Source organism: Lycium ferocissimum, chromosome 9 (assembly GCF_029784015.1).
Source record: "Lycium ferocissimum isolate CSIRO_LF1 chromosome 9, AGI_CSIRO_Lferr_CH_V1, whole genome shotgun sequence".
NCBI lineage: Eukaryota > Viridiplantae > Streptophyta > Magnoliopsida > Solanales > Solanaceae > Lycium > Lycium ferocissimum.
In genome coordinates, this window is record NC_081350.1 from 37,717,392 (window position 1) to 37,735,455 (window position 18,064).

An 18,064-nucleotide genomic window follows, 5' to 3' on the forward strand; every position below is an offset into this window, starting at 1 on the left:
TGTCGTTATCGCGGTTTTGCGCTATGAGGCCGCGCGCGTGTCCCGGTATTCATGAGTGCTCTAGAAATCCGTCACAATTTCATAGAAGCCGCACCACTCCACACTCATATAGGTCCACCCATCGTGTACTCGCAGCAATACACCACCTATAAAGGATATGGTAATGGATTAAGAGTTTATAACTCACCACTTTGCGCTTGCGTAATTGCACTATATTCACACACCATAGGAAGGGACATAATTTTATAGTGCACACTTGATCAACTAATGACTTGTTATTACCCATATAAACCTAATTCATGGGATCTCCAATCATATAGGTTGGGTTACCATCATTTTTGATCTTCTCAAATTGACTAAAAAATTCCATTCCCCTCGATGTTTCTTATAGTCTGTGAATTGATCAGATTCACCTCCGACTTCACATAATTTACATAAACAATTTCATCTCATAGCAGCTGCTTTATCACATTATGTCTCAAATGAATGAGTCTATTTTTGCCAATAAAATGTTTATTTTTCACTACAGCTATTGCTGCTTGGCAACCACAATGTATAGACACAAAAGTTGTTGGTTTTATTCCAATAGGAATACTTACAAAGAGGTCTCTTCACCACTTAGCCTCATCACCAATCAACTCCAAAATAGTAAATTCCATTTAATTGGTTTTCATGTTATGGCATCCCACCAAGAATAAACACATAACCACGTGTAAATTTTGAGATCCACTTAGCATCATATTATCTCTGCATCATATTATCTCTCTAGTACAACAACAATTCACAATAATTAATTCCAATATTGTCAACAATAGAGGAGTAAAAATCATCATCCAAAGATTTCTTTGAAATCATCATTTCTAAAATCTGTGATGCAACACTGTGTCAACATGCAATTAAAAAACCTTAAAACCTATTTATCTTTTCTTAGCATCGTTTAGCATAATCTTAGCAAGACACCCCCACACTTTCAAATATTCAAGTTAACGAATAATCTTTTCACAATTCATATGGAGTTTTTCAATTTTCTTATAAGCCTAACCGCATCAATAATTCGCACTCAACTTTATACATCAATAAAATATATCAAATACTTTATCATTATCTCGAATATAATAAAGATCATTAGGACCATTCAAATACGTACACGCTTTTCGAAAGTAGAATTAGTCCAAAGCAATTACCGTAATTCAAAGCAATAATGTTAGTAGTAAAGATTGTTACCAAATCAAATAACCTTCTAAACATTTAGAATATCATAAAATGTAAATATTAGAAATAGGACCTTGCATTTTTTAATATAAGATAAACTAAAGAGATTATAAGTTTAACATCCATAAATTATATGAATCAATCAACTAAACATAAGTATTAGTATTTTCATCTTGAAAAAATATACGCATATTAATCACGGTTATACTACTCATCACCCACACAAACATTATTTTTTAAAAACACTTAATCAAACTCAAATAAAATCTTCACCCAACTTTTCCCAATAATCACATAAAACTCAAATTGATTCACACATTAGAAACATGTACCACCTCGCTAATATCAATTTTTCTTTTCCTTTCTCAAATGTGAGTCAAGAAGAATTTTCCACTTGCAAGAACTTAAGTAGTTCTTGACTCACCAAGATAACTAAATCACTCTTCTTCTTCAACTAATTGGGTGCAAGACACAAAATTAATTTAGTTAGCACAAATATGCTTACTAGCACCAAAGTCTAACACCCAATCTCTTCACATTAACCACAAGATTCGCTTGAGAAATGATCACAATAATTTATATCCTTCGCTTAGTCACACTTAATTTTGCTTAGCGGGATTATTATTTCTCCGAATTTTCTTTTATATTGAGAGATATAACGACTTAGTTTGTCACACACGTAATTATAGTGTTTTCACAGAATTTTTCCTATTGACTTTGTGTTAACGTAACCACGTTTTCTTTCCAATATAAACATATAATATTGTCATACCTTATTAGCCTTTCCAAAGCACATATAAAGTTCTCACCTTTTCTTCGTACTTCTCAAACACAAAAGTGCTTGGTTACCCACATTTCCCTTGCCTCGTGAACTTAGCAACAAGAGTCTCGCCGAGACATACTCGACGTCCCAACCAAACTCGTCGTGGACCAACCGATTCCACCAAGTGCATCCCCATTGTCCCCCAAGTAGTTCAAGTAATATTTATCGCTAGATGCCTTGTTGGAAATATTATAAACCGTATTCTCCGTAAGAATAGAGTATAAAAATATCCTTAAGATTGTTGGAAATTTTACGGAAAATACTTCATCACGAACACGTGTAGGGACTTTTCTTCATCACGAACACTTGTAGGAACTTCTTTTACACTTGAGGAAAATGCTTGGTCACGAACCCTTCAGAAACTCTTGATAGCTTGAGGCATGTCAATTAAGACACTCGTCCTTAAGGATATTTCATCCGTATTGGTGTATCCCCCAGATTCAACAAACTCTTCTAGTACAAAACTAGGAGCCAGAATCTAACAAAGATTTATCTCAAAATAAAACCCAGTACACAAAAATATGGGAGGAAGAACTTTTCTTGATGTATCTCTTTTCTACAAGGAAAACTAGAGATAATAGTCAAAATACCCCCCAACGTTTGACCAAAATGTCAACTACACACCTAACCTCGTTGGACCTATTACCCCCCCCCGATAATTTTTTTTTTCGTATTAAAATGCCCTTTTTTCCGGATGTGGACAAGAACGTGACTACACCGCTCGGTGGCGCGTTATAGCCTTTAAAAAAAGCATCCGATGTGTTTTAAAATGCCAACTCGGACTCGCCACATAGATGCCACATAGATAAATTTAAATTCCCTCCATTTTTAAGCTACTTCATCTTCTTCTTCACCCTATTTAACACCCATCTCCATTTTTTTGGTCAAAATAATACCCATTATAAATTTAAAGCTAGGATAGTGATTATTCTTATAATCATTGTTTTCCCAAATCAAATTCAAAAAAAAAAAAAAAAAATGAAGAAAAAAAAACGTAAATCTGGAAAAAAAAAAAGGTTGAAAATCTAATCTTGTTAAAGAAAATCTGATTGAAAGTTGCTTGTTTGGAGTTGCTACTTGTTGCTTGGTTGGAGTTGTTTAAGCACTAATTCTTTGATTTAGGGAGAAAACTAAACTCCATTGCTAGGAATTTGGAGAAAGCTATGAAGAACACCAAGTGAGTTTCTTTAAATTTTTGATTGTTTGATCAAATTAATGGATGAACTTTGTTCTACTTGGTGTTAGGAAGCTTCCTTTCACATTTGAATTTTTTTCCCAAATCAAATTCAAAAAAAAAAAAAATCTGAAAAAAAAAGGTTGAAAATCTAATCTTGTTAAAGAAAATCTGATTGAAAGTTGCTTGTTTGGAGTTGCTACTTGTTGCTTAGTTGGAGTTGTTTAAGCTAAGCACTAATTCTTTGAGTTGATTTGGAGAGAAAATTAAACTCCATTCTTTAGAATTGAGAAAGCTATGAAGAACACCAAGTGGGTTTCTTTAAATTTTTAATTGTTTGATCAAATTAATGGATGAACTTTATTCTACTTGTTATTAGGAAGCTTTCTTTCACATTTGGGTTTTTTTGGATCAAATTTGAGGAAGTTGGTGTGAATTTTTTTTTTTTCAACTCCTAATGAAGATGATGATGTTGATGAAGATGAAGGAGAATTGGGTATGGGTTTTTGGATCCTCATACTGAAAATGGAGTGTGAAAAATTGAGAGATTTTTTTTTTTTTTTTTTGAAGAAGAGTAAATGGATGGAGGGAAGGAGAAATTAATAAAAAATGAGGGGAAATTAAAGATGTGGCACGTGGGTGCGCGCGTGTGGACAAACACTGTTAATAATTTGGGATTATTATATTTGACCGCTACATCAAAGAAAAGGGCATTTTAATATTGAAAAAAATTGTACGGGGTAATGGTGACCAACGCAGCGTTCGGTGTGTAATTGCAGATTTTAATTTGACAAACGTCGAAAGATTTTGACTATTATCTCAGGAAAACTATGTTTATGTCTCTCATAGAAAACCCAAGACTACAAAATGAGGAGGAGTATATTTTTCTCCCTTTTTCCTACTCAAAAAAGATAAACCCATAATGTTATATTATATATTATTATATAGCTAACTTCTAATCATCTACTGTACAAAGATTTAAGAATAATAAATGCCATAAAAGATCATAAAGGCAATTGGTCAAATGACCGATTTAATTTATAAAACCGTTTTGCAACGGGAAATGAATTCAAGAATAATTATATTCTTAATAATGGCTAATAAAAGTGAGGTGATTAATGGCTGGTAAAAGAATAAAGATATTTCTTTTGTATTAAAGCCAATAAAAACCTCAGAGATAGTCCTTTTATTTTTGAGATATTAAATACAAAATAATATTTTCTAAAATTGATTCCTCACTGCAACAAGAAATCAATCCAGATTCCTTGGGAATTGGCTTCATACCATCAGAAAACATGGTAATTTATTCTTCCACTGTTAATTACACCAACGAACTTAATGCTCCCTCCTTGCTATATTCACTGGAACCTATTTTCCCCTAATTTTGATGATGGGACACGATGTCGTAAAACCTAAAGAAAAGTTTTTTAATGAATATGAAATGCTTAACCCAATTCTTCAAATGTGACTAATTTGCAATGGGATGATAGTGAAGAAAATGTTGATTCTGATTATGGTAATAAATGTGCACTGGTGGGAATTGAAGATGGGAACTCAGTAGAGGGACCACTTGTTTGATAAAAATCCTCATACAAAAGAGACTACTGAAAACGATGTTCACTAATTATTTGGAACAAGGTCGGAGAACTTCAATAGACGATTCTTATTCTGCTAGTAAGGACGTTATTCTGAAGAGGGAAAGTGTGACAGTAATAGGTAACGGGGAAATGGAGGACCAGATCTAAATGTGGCACACACCTTCTGTTTGATAAAAGTTCTCACAGAAATGAGACTCAGGAGATTAGCCATAATGAGATCATTTTAGACCAACATACTTTGAAACCAACTGATGAGGGTAATGAAACGTTAACACTGGTAGTTAAACGGTCTGAAGGTAGCGTACATCAAACGTTTGATACCTTCTTCAGAGAGATGACATTAGTGTGACGGATAAATAATTTAAGGACACGGTTGGCGATGTGTTGCTAGAAATAAAAGATAAAGAGTTTGTAATGAAGCATCACATTTCGTTTAATTTTTGTCTTAGTAAATTTTGATGTGAATGTTCAGAAAACTGAGATGACGGATGAATATAGGTCAAGAAAATTGAAAAATGTTGAGAACTCAAGAAATCACATGGACATAATGTTCGATGAAAGTCTTCAAAGGGATAAAGAACCCTTCTCTGAAGAAAAAGCTCTTAATAAAGGACAAAAGGCCATCTTCAACTCCTCTGTTACTGGCGTTGACGAGCAGGGGACATATTCGATATGTCTCTCATCGTGGCCATTCCAATAGGAATCGACCTCGATTCTAAGGAGGTAGGTCTGAATGATTCCCCATCTATTATAAACTTGGGCAAATCCAAAACTGTGATTCCTACATATGCCGAATATGAAGATGTTCGCGTGGTTCGCGAGTTGTTTGGTGAAATGCCATGTTGGTTCAAAGAAATGGTAGAAAGTACAATTAAGTTTGATGGTAAAGAGGCGTATTTAAGAAAATTCAGTAGTGATGTTACCAGTTACAGGTGCCAAAGGGAAAGGTCACTAATGAGAGATTCCAATTTCAATTGGGCTATCATATTTAAGGAACCTACTCAAATGGTGGTTTTACCGGATAAAGTAGTTGAAATGAGACGTTTGGTAAAGAAAATTCGTAAGGGTAAAAATCAGGTTGATTTTTAAAGATATGATAATATTTTAACTATTCTCCAATACCCTGTTGATGGTGTTCTTTTCGCACTTCAAATAGTAGCACCAATGGGGCAAAGTGCTCTGTTCTGGGAGGCCTTTTTCAGAGCTGTTGCAGCAACTATGATGCTCAAATCTTCATTTCAATTCCATTGGAGAGAGAAATGTGGTTTAATTGGTCAGGAAAGATTGATAATGATTGATGTGAATTCAAGAGTACCTAACTATAACATTGTATATGTATGTGAAGTTGGGAATATATTTCAATTTGAAGCAAATGTAGTAGATGAGTAGATGATAGGAGTGGTGAACTATTGAATCATCGTAGCACATGACAATTGCAGATGAAAGTTATGGTTCTTGGTCATTAGTTACAAATGACAAGCCTTCTCTATTCGGAAGAATATTTGGGAATGATTCTATTGCTTCATAGAGATATGGTTTTTCACTAAGACAAAATGCATTAACTGAAGTTCTTCTTCGAGCTTTTGATAGAGCATTGTTTGGTCCAATTTTGTTTCAACCTATAGCTCGATGTGACCGGAGAAGTTCAGCAGTGGTCAAGAACAATCTTTGTGGCATGGACTGGTAGACTCTTAGAGCTACTGATGGATGGAGAGTTTTGGCTTGGACTACTTGTGATCACACAGATGTTGAGGCTTTAGCAGCTTGGGGTTTTTCCTTATTGGTAATGCAGCAAAAATGGGTTGGATGGTTGTTACCTTGTTGGATTGCACATGGTCTAGATAATCCACTCCTTTTGGGTCCAGGAAGGATGGAGCCTCGGCTCGAAGTACATATGAAGTCAAGTGTAGTTGTAGCTATCCTACAACCGAGAGAGGTGGCGGTCTTTTTTGCCTTCAAGCAGATGTTGTTAGTAGAGGCTCTAATGAATCTATCTACAACACATATTAATCCCGTGTTTATGCTTCAAACATCATGGGAAGTAACATGGAGATTCGTAGCAATCGTCTCAAACACCTTGGCTGATATATGCAAAATGGGCTATGACAGGATTCAAGTTGCAGTAATCTCATCTACCGCTGAGAATATAGAGATGTATCAATGTAAGAATGGATCTAAAAACAAGTTGCCTATTTCAATGATTTTTACCTTCTTGATAATAATGAAATTTCGGTACTATTCTAGTTCTAATCAACACCGTAAGTTGGTGGTTAAAGTTGTTGCATTCAATTTTATGGGAGTGGCTTATTAGCAAGTGGCAGCAAAGAAAGCAAGTCTCATTGCTGGCTCAAATGTTCTTAAGATCATTCATGAAACCACTATTGCACAATTGACTTATTATTTTGGAGAGATTAATGGTAAAACCATTTTCTTTGTTGATCCTGGAGGTGTTCCTTTTTCTATATCAGCTTATGGGAAAAGTGATATTGGAAGATAACATAACTGAAGTAATGGTTCAACATTATGTGGTCATTTTCATTATTGTATGAATCACACATTAGTGTCACATGATGAGTCCAACCAACTTCCCAGGCTAGCAATTTGAATCTTTTGTTCAATATGTTTGTTGGATTCTCCTGATTGGTTCTGTGAGCTTGAATCTAGTTATTTCGGCAGCTTACACAAGAATATGCTTACTGGTGAAGAGACATCTATTTGCGTGGAGCATTATTTCTAAGTTCTTCTGCATTGATTGCACTAGATCTAAAGTGTATGAGCTTCAAGATGATCAATATCATTTTGGCCTAGAAGTTCAGAACTCTGATGGTGCTATTTATGTTGTCCAGAGTTCTTTTCAACACTATGGAGCATCCTCTGATCTTCAAAAAGCAAGAAGTACTAGTTTGTTGGCTTATTCATTTATCAATTTCACGAATCCTAACCTTGAGGACAAGGTTCTTTGAAGAGGGATGGAATGTAACAGTTGAGAGGTTCCTATTTTATTTTCACTTTATTCATTTAGTATCTTAAGTTTGTCTAATGTCGTTTGGGTCCTTTTTATTTACTTTTTAGTCCCTAAAGATGACAACTATAGTTGCCATGTGGTGGGATGGTTAGATTATTTTAGGTCATGTTAAATTCCCTGTATTTGCATTTTACTAGGTCATGTTGAATGAAAAATGTTATCTTTTCTCCCTATCTTTCTCTCCCTCTCTTCTTCCTTCTTTCTCTAATTTCTCCATTGTTGAGCTCACCGAGCTCTTCATACCGTTACAAAATCCGTTGAATATGTATAAATTATTAATTTAAGACTCAATAACTTAAAATAAATAAACTGAATACATAAACTTCAAATCCTGCCTTTGCCTTGGATCAACTTTAGCATTTACTTCCTCTACGACACTCTAGTACTACAATTAGTATCAGTCTATTAATTAGGACAAAGAAGAAGAAAAATGATTAATTACTACAGTCATACAGATAAGAATTTGACTAGTTTAATTTCCATATATTTTGTTTTTCGATTTTTCAACTCATTTATAGATAGAGCCACCGTCCTTGAATTTTTATGAGCAAAAGGAGAACATGCGATAAGAAAATAGACGACTTTGATGTGATCTATATATATATATATATATATATATATATGTTTTCAATCTTTACGTTTATAACTTAGTAAAATATATACACATTAAATTTGTATCACTTGTCACCAAAGAATAGTAAATGTAGTAGTAGTAAAACTAGTCCGCATCAAAGTACATGTCATAAAAATGAAATTTTGGGTCTAATTCAGCCCCAAAGACGAGGATTGATTACACTGATAACAGTTTATTTTCTCAAACAATGTATTACGTTTAACATACTCGCGCATCTGTGAGATGGGATTGATCAAAACCACATAGATAAAATAACTCATTTTCTTAATAAAGGTGGAGCATTTAACATTCTCGCACACACAATCCTGGAAGTGAATAACATAACATGATGATCCAGTGTTTGGTAAACGAAGAATATATATGAGCAAGCGCTAAGCAAGCAAACTACCTTGTGAAAATCGAGGAAACTAAAGACGAAATGAACAAAGTCCTACCGCAAAATTACTAGTATATCTTTGATTCTTCTTTTGTCTCCTCTATGGAAAGAGGGGATGGAACGTGGCGCGGTATACCTGATCGTTCAGTGAAATGTAAGTAATTGTCGACATAGCTCCATGTATATGTTTTTCGGAGTTAGAATCAATCAACAAAATAAAATAGGAAAATTGTAAGCCTAGAGTGACGAACATGCAGGTTAGCAGAACATATAAGGAGACAACATCACATTCACTCAATAAATATATATGAGACCGTTAACGATACATAAAACAAACATATCGAAACAACTTAGGAGAACATTTGGTCCAACAACAACACCATAGCCATGGCAAAACCAGAATCAAACCCTGGCATTACATCTAATACAAAAACTTCTAATCCAAAAGTAGCACCGCCAGCTACAGCTTGCTTCTTCCTTATTTCTGCCACCACATTTCTTGATTTTGCATCCAACACTTTGCATGTTCTGTTTGCATATGACCCTTCAATAATATAAGAATATCTCTTGTTGGATATTCCATGATAATAAACATGGGCAAGTACGTTGATGTTACTCTGTAAAATCTTCATCTGTTTCTTTACACAGAATATTGGTTTTTTTCTCGACGATGATGTCTTGGTGCTGGTGGTGTAATCATGTTCCCCAAGTACTTCTCCTTCATATATGAACCAATTGTTGTCTACTAGCTTAAGGTTCTGCGAAATCACCCAGAAAAAGGAAAAAAATGAATAAATTAAGTCTTTGTCAAGCTCACAAAAATGGTCATTAGGTCCTATTAGGATTGCTAAAAGACTTTTAACTAAATTACAGACAGCATAATTTATTTTTATACCTATCAACATTTTTACTGGTTAGGAGATTATTGATTTTAGGTTATCACGCTAGGAGATTATTATATATAGTTTACTGCTACCTTCATTATAGACCATCTTATAGCAAAATTGATTCATGATCATAAAAAATTTGCTTACTTTGAACGTGTGTTATGTCATAAGTGCTTTTTGAAAAGAAAAAAAAATACTTTTGGAGAATAGTCGTTTGTGTTTGACTAATATATTTTTACAACACTTTTGTCAATAGTAAAGCAGCAATTTTTGCTTGGCCAATCTTTTAAAATGTGATTCAAGGAAAAGGCCAATTTTTTTTAGCTAAAAACAAGTTTTTGCTACTATCAAAAGCAATTATCTCTTTCCTAAAATCTTTGCCAAACAATTCAATCATTCAACTATCTAAAATGAGCATTTTTTAAAATAAAATAGTTGTCTTTAAGGATATTTAAGCTTCCAAGCTTGGCCCTTTTCCGCTAAAAAAAATCTTTCGTTATCTTTATCAGTTAAATTAAGATAGCCTTATATATTAGCCAATAGGTTCTGCCAACTAACCCGCAAATTTAAAAGGAGAAAAAAAAAAGTCTACTTATACTCCATACTGTCTACGAAGATAACACTCGAGCTAAATAATGGGTTAGTTATTTATAGTAGTACTCCTATTCGTTATGCTTATTAAAATGTTCTTATCTTATGATAAAACTCGAGCTAATGAAGTTTATACTTTATGGAATAGTACGTAAGTACAAAATTTAACTGACAGCCGCAAAGTACAGAAAAGATACTGGAATCTTGTATTTTGATATCTACAAAATTGATTTATTATTATTTAATCATCTATCTAGTTTCAAAATGGAATTAATGTTAACTACTAAGTACTTTTGACACAGCTAAAAAGCAAAAAGGATTTACGTAAATATATTAATTACCTTATGCCGACATATAGTGAGGATAGGTTTTCCAGAACCATCCATAAGAATTGTTTGATCACGGCGGCCAGCATAATTATCAACCCTATAAACTAAATTGCCGTCAGAGCCAATAACTGTAAATCCTTTACAGCAAAAAATAAGTGATTTTCTCCATACTGTTAAAGATACACATGTTGATGATGAGCAAGTAGTAGTAGCATCTCTGCAACTATAGCTCTTGAACTCTAATTGATCTTGATGATCATGATTTTGATCATTTTGATGATTGACTGATTTGGAACGTATTGATTTTAAGAAGAGAAGCATATTTCTCCTTTTCTAGATCTGTATAAATTGTTTTTGTTTGTGGATTGGAATTTTTGGAACTTTTTGCTAACGTAAGATAGGAAGATCTTTGGAGGAAATGAGATATTTATAGGTGCAATATCGAAAGTTTTTTTTTTCTGTATATTTGCATTTATAAATTCAATGTTTTGTTTGTAAGGAGGGAGACAAATAAATATAACATGCGGCAGTTGGATATAGGTCAGGCAATATATTTTCTTCTCTAACACAAATTCCAAAAGAAATCACATCAAATTTGCCTAACTCGAGTCCCATGCATTTGATGACTTTCAAAGCCAATTAATTCTGATGATGAGTTCTTTTTTCGACTTAATTTTTATGTAATTTTTATTTACCTTATCTATCGACTCCAAAACTAGCTAGATAATTATTTATGGTATGTATGAACATTTTAACTTATAAATACATTTAAAAAAAAAAATTATAAATACATACGAAAAAGGGTCAAAATCGATGGAGAAGTGGTGGTAGTAATGATAGAGGAAAGGGTAAAATTAAATTAAACACATATTATAGGTGTAAATTAAAATTATCTCATAGGATTAGCGCGGGTATATTTGGTCCATTTGGTTTAATTAGGACATGTGGCATATAATATAAACTAAAAATGCTAATAAAAATAAAGAAAATGAGGATTGTTACCTCCAAAGGGCATTTTTGAACCATTTTGGTAATAATGACCAATTTTTAAGGGATGGTAAAGTTGTTCGATTCGCATGGTTGAAGCTCAATTTTGACTATTTACGGTTTAAAATACGGTAAAAATAACTTGCTACATTAGATTAATTATTTGTCAAATTCTTACCATGTTCGTGTATAGGTAACTTAGAATCCTTGTCATACAAGTGTTATAGTCAAAGTCTGATGACTGTTGGATAAAGTGCCACGTGTGTGATTAAGTTATTAAATTCTGAGATTCCTTATTGTTTGCTGCGTTGCTTGGTTTAATTTTTTTAGTAATATTCTTTTTGTCTCCGAAAGTAGAGTTAGGAACTTCGACTAGCGTTACTTCTTGTTAATAAGAGACAAAAAAAAGAGCCAGAAATTCTGGAATGTAGGTTATCAAGTCTTAAGACAGTACCAGCACTGCCGCTCTTCCTTTTTGACATTTTTACGGCTTTTATTTCTTCAAACGACATTTTCTGTATCTTGTTCCAGAAAATCATGCTTGATTACCCTTGCGATAAAAAAGAACTTGGAATTTTTTTACTTCGAAAGTAACAATCGGATAACAAGATTCGATGTTTGTCAAAAGAAGAAACATAGACCATAAAGTCTTTTAATTTGCACAAAATGATCAATTAGTCGTTTTGCTGAAAGTGTTTGTCTGGTCCTTTTTATCTGGATTTGGCTCCTCTCCATTTAGTAAATAAATGAAAGATTAATTACTCATTTAAAAAAGAGATGAGGATAAATCTACCAAATATTTTTGTTATTAATAGTACAGTTAAATCTCTCTATAATTGTCATTCGTTATAACAAGATTTCTTGGCTTTGATTTTCTCCGAACCGTTTTTTTCATGTTATATTTTACTTCTCTATAGCATTCTACATACTTGACAATGGTATTCATTATAGTGGTACACTCTTTGTAAAATTATCTCTCTATAATGTACTCAAATAAGTATATAATAATATTTTGTAAGAAATATATTATGTAATGACAAAAATGTCGATGAAGAGCACTCAACTCTATCTTCTTGGAGATAGAAGAGGCAACCATGTTAAGCACTTGTATCAGGCTTGTTTAGCTTATAAGTAAAACGCATAAAGAACGCTTTCGGCTTTTAAGTGTTTGGTTGGTCAAATTATAAAATTTTTTTGTCTTAAAAATGCTCAAAAATAAGTTGAGTTTTTGGCTTATAAGCTAAAACGAACATATAAGTCTTTTTTTTAAGCCAAAAAGTCGGGCGCTTAGACAACCTTCAAAGGAAAATTTATTGAATTTTTTTTTGTTGAAAGTTTGAACAAAAAAGTGTTGTCATTCAGCGTTATATTATCACTAAGAGAATTTACGAAATGTACCACAATTATAGATTCTTACGTCAAACTTGAAATATTTAAATTCTCAATTAATTTAAAATGCATATGTTCCATAGATTTTAATTCTTTATCTGTGTGGTACAACTAGTTATGGATTTAGTAGTAAGTTATTAGTCTTTGCAATTTTTAGTTTATGAGATATGAAAATCAATTGAGATTTTCAAATTTACAAGTATATTGTTTTCGTTTATAACATAAAAACTACAAAAAGTTAATTTTTTGCGTACTTTTGTTTATAACAAGAAATGAGATCTAAATATCAAATGCTAGTATACGTAATACCCTATAGACCTCACTATAAAGTAGCTTATGAAATTTTCGAATGACAATGCCGTATAGAGAGGTTTGACTGTATTTGATAATTTCTTAATGAGTGTGCCAAAGGAGAATAATTACTCTTTTTATATTTCAGTCCGTGTTTCGTACATCTTTTAGGGCCCCGACTAATTCGAATTCACATTGCATAAGACCTATTAAAGGGGGGAGCGCTTCCTACCAAGACGTTTTCATTCTTAGAACTTGAACACGAAACTTTTAGTTAAGGACGGAGAGATGCTTTTCATTTCATCATAACATTTGGGGGAGAATAATTACTTTTTCCTTGAGTTTAAGTCCCTTTTCTTATTTTATTTTTTCATTTTCTTGCTTTATTTTTTCATCGTCACGCAGGAGGTGCTGACTAAGCTGTGCATCACATAACTATATCAAGCAATTTGAGAGGAATTAGGACTCTAAAAGGTTGTTATTAATTGCATTTTTAATAAATTGAACTCCTGATTTTAATGCATGTGGCAGATAAGGAAGGGGACCTTATTACAGTATAACAGTACCAGTCACGTTACAATCCAAGAAAATATTTATGTGGGTCAGAATATTTATGAGTTGGCAGTGAGACTCTTCAGATAAGCATGCAGCACGAGAAATACCTTTTACAATTATATAACTAAGTGACAAAAACACGTAGTCATGTCATTTTTCCTTACTTTAATTTTATATATTATATGGAACTAAATCGAGTTTTGATCACTTCTTTTTTTTTTCCTGCATTTTCGGTTTGATATGATTTCCTCTGTTTGTCAACACTCAAATCTTTGGAAAATTCTCCGAAAATAGATATGCACTTTGAGTTTTAGCATCCCAATCTATAAAATTAGAGTAAAATTAAAAGTCATCCAAAATTTTATATGTAATTTTATCGAATTATGTGATCATGTTTTTTTCAAAAAAAAAAAAAAAAAAAAAGTCAGGATAAGAGTTGTATACTATCATTTTATAAAAAATACAACAAAAAGGGGGCGGGGGGCTAGGCCTGACCCCTGATATACAAATATAAAATTGCAAGCAATCTATTTAAAAAAGAAAATGTTTAACAAAGCCTACTTTGCATTCTCTAGCATATACCAAGATCTATACATTTTTGCTCACAAAAAAGTTACCTTTGTGGTATTTAGGTACCACTAGACATTTGTCTCTTATCAGGGTCTAGTAGCCCCTTCTGGCAGTTGATGTACATCGTGGAAAAGCAAAGGGTCATCCAAAGAAAGCTAATTTGGCTAATGAATCTGTAGCAATGTCCAAAAGTTCTCTCTATGTTCAACCAGCTCATCACGTATGGGCTATTCTGTTATGAGTGGATCAAACACGTAAAATTTTGCTGTTTGTTTTTTAGGTATTAGTGATAAAGTTTGTACATGTTAAATTGTGTGATCATCTCATTTAAAATTTTAAATAAGTTAGCTAACAAAATAAAATACGCTTTTTAACTATTTGATTATATTATCTCTTTACATCCTTTGTGGATAGATGCATTATACTCAACGTGAGACATTAACAGACATAACTCACAAACCCTTTTAGCTAACATTTGATCCTATTTTAAAGTTCCAGACAGATTAAGGTGCTTGTACAAGTAGGAGAGAAACTCAAGATTTAATTTTAAGGCACCATATACATTAAATTGATTAATTTGATGTGAAATATTAAATTTTATGGAGATATTTCAAAGATTTGGCTGTCCCTACGATAGCTCCAACCTTTTAACTTTTCGTAACAAAGTGCATGTCTTGTTTCTGCGGCTGCAGCTTTCCATTTTATTCACGTCTCTTCTTTGATGCACATATATAGAGCCAAGACAAAAATTTCAGCCCAAAATTTTCCTTTTTCTTTGACAAATATTTCTCTTAATTATTGTTGAAAATGCAGCAAGGTTCGGAAAAGTGCTTGTAAATAAAGAGTAATAATTAGCAACACTAGCAATCGATTATTTGTAAATATCTACTCTCTCTGTCTCTCTCTCTCTCTCCCCCTATTCGCCCATGGAGTAGATACACAATTATCGTATGAGTTTGGCAGAATCAATTGTAGCTTTAACTCAAATCTTATATTTCCTCCGTCCCAATTTATGTGATAATTTAACTCGGCACCAAGTTTAAGAAATAAAGAAATCTTGTGGTCTTAACAAGCCAAAGATATTTGTGGTTATAAATCATCTCGTTAAACGTAAAAAGTAAAGTTAAAAGTTAAACTATTGCCAAATAAGAAAATGTATCATTCTTTTTGGGACGGATCAAAAAGACGAGTGAAGCAAATAAATTGGGACAGAGGGAGTATGCGTTGTGAAAACCACTAAATACATACATATAATAAAATGCAAAACCCCAATAACATAAATGAGTTAAAGATTCAGTGGCGTGCAAAAAGTCGCTAGAACACATAAACTTCAAATTTGAATATAATCCACCCGCGGAAATATTACTGTCTATACTACTGTAAAAAAGAGGAAGATAATAAAAGAAGCACCCCTTGCGTTATGTCACAAAAACTTTGTTATAGGAAAATATCTGCAAATATTAATGGAAAGACAAATGAGTTTATTTTTATGATCCCTAACTATCAGATATATTATATTGCTGGGCTGGCTGTATGAACAGTGATCTTGTTGCTTTGTAGGTAGCAACACCAACCTAGATTTGCTTGCCCCCCAGGGCAATAAATAGTTATGTGCTTGCCCCCCAGGGCAATAAATAGTTATGTGCATGTGTGTATTATTTTATGTGTGTTCTACTACGTAATTACTCTACATCCTTTGAAACAATTAGTTAAGATAACTAATCGTGATGGTCAAAATTAGATTCGTGAAGCAAGTCTTAGATTGTTCTTACAACTAACTAAATAAAAAATACACTAATTTATTTCTCTTACTTTGACTCATATATGGAACGAAAATACTTATTCTTCTTTTTCCATATTTTTTTTCTTTTAGGTATGATTCCTATTTTTTTTTTTTTTTTTTTTTTTTTTTTGCAAATAGGTATGATTTCTTGTGTCAAACGGGTGAATTGCATTTGTCCAAGTAGTGAATCATAACTCGATCTCCACAGGCTGATCAACTCAAAACTACTTATAAAACAATTTCTATTTATAATTGGATATTTCTGTTTATTCATTTATTTTTTATTCTCTCTCTCTCTCTCTATCCATTTATCATTATTTTTAGTTTTAGTTTTTTAGCTAGAAAATGCACAATTTGGCATTAGCTTTAAACGGTGTGTTGTGAGTCAACCTAGTTGCTTAGTATTTTCGGCTGAAAACTTTTGACTAAAGGTGTAATTTGGGCTCCCCACTGAAAATTGTATCATTGACTGATATCAACCCGTCAAACTTTGTGATGATGAGTTGGACTTTGCTGTAAACTTAGACTATAATTGACACCTCTAGGCTCAACCCTCCAATCAAATTAACCCTGGTGGCTGTAGCTGCTAAGTACCTTCTGGATATAGAAAACAACTTCCATGGAATATAATTCTAAGGATCAAGTGGCTCTATGAATTGCCGCCCTTTCACTTTCCTAAAATAAGGTGCATGCCTACTTTTCTCTTCTTCTTTTTTCCCTATAACAATCTTATTCGGTATACACTGGCACAATTTATTCAAATAATTCATACCTCGTAGGAGTCTTCGAAGAGGAACGCGCTCCTTATTAAGAATTTTTTTATTTGCGGGCTCGAACCGAAACATCTTGTTAGGGTATTGGAAGGTAGTGAAGAAGTCCAAATTTTTACTACGGAAATTCAAAATAGAAGGAACTAAACACACGAAAAAGCAAATTAAAGGAGATTCAACATCTACCATATATAAATAAAAGATAATTTTAACTTTATATACACAGTATATTTTCTAGATAAGCCTCCTGCGCCACTAGTGGAGGATACATCCATCACACCACATGCATGATCCATTGGTGGCATGTGTTTTTTTTTTTTTTTTTTTTGGTAGAATTGGTGGCATGTGCTTGCAGCTTCACAACCGTTTCAATCACGTTTCTTCAACTCTTATATCAATCCTTTTTATTTGGAACAACTTTTTCACAGTCAAAATGCATATTAAGGGGTTGAAAAGTGCTTAGTCTTAAAATCTCACCTTGCATTAATCTTTTTTTATCCATCTCAGAAAAAAAAAATGAATTTGTTATTTGGTGTATTTATCTATTTTAAATCATTGAAATAGTTGATAATTCAATTATAAAAAATAAAAAGATAAGTCTTTTTTCCTTAGATGATAAAATTTTCTTCAAATAATGATGTCGAAAAGGGAACTTTCAAAATTTTGAATAAATTTCGAAAGATAAATCGTTTTAATCATTCCTTAGAAAATTTGACTTTTGTTATTTGAAGAAGTATGAAATAGATCAATCTCTCCTATTGAGTCACGTGAAGATACAGAATAAAAAAGAACTCATTTATTCATAAATAACTTAAGTTGTCAGTCTCGTGGCCATAAATTAATGGAAAGACTATTCCAAAATAAGAAAGAAAAACACATCCATATTGTATCTGTCGCAAATTTGACGGTATATTCATTTTCGGTAGATATTCAACGATTGAATTCTTTAACAAAAGCTCAAAGAAAATGTTTAACAATTTTTGTAGCTTAATATCTCTTATGATCTAAGCACAAAATTGATTCGGTATCCCTTTCATACGCATCACTCACAGTATGAATATTCATGTTAC

At 32.7% G+C, this 18,064-nt stretch overlaps 1 protein-coding gene across 1 annotated transcript; it reads right to left on the bottom strand.

Moving 5' to 3' along the window:
• Positions 1-9,100: 9,100 nt before the first annotated feature.
• On the bottom strand, positions 9,101-11,121 carry LOC132030599 (protein LURP-one-related 17). Its single transcript, XM_059420298.1, has 2 exons — positions 10,662-11,121; positions 9,101-9,600 (listed from the first exon to the last, which is right to left on the bottom strand). The coding sequence occupies exons 1-2, from the start codon at positions 10,968-10,970 to the stop codon at positions 9,193-9,195; spliced, it is 717 nt and encodes a 238-aa protein (XP_059276281.1). The 5' UTR covers positions 10,971-11,121; the 3' UTR covers positions 9,101-9,192.
• Between the last annotated feature and the right edge of the window lie 6,943 nt (positions 11,122-18,064).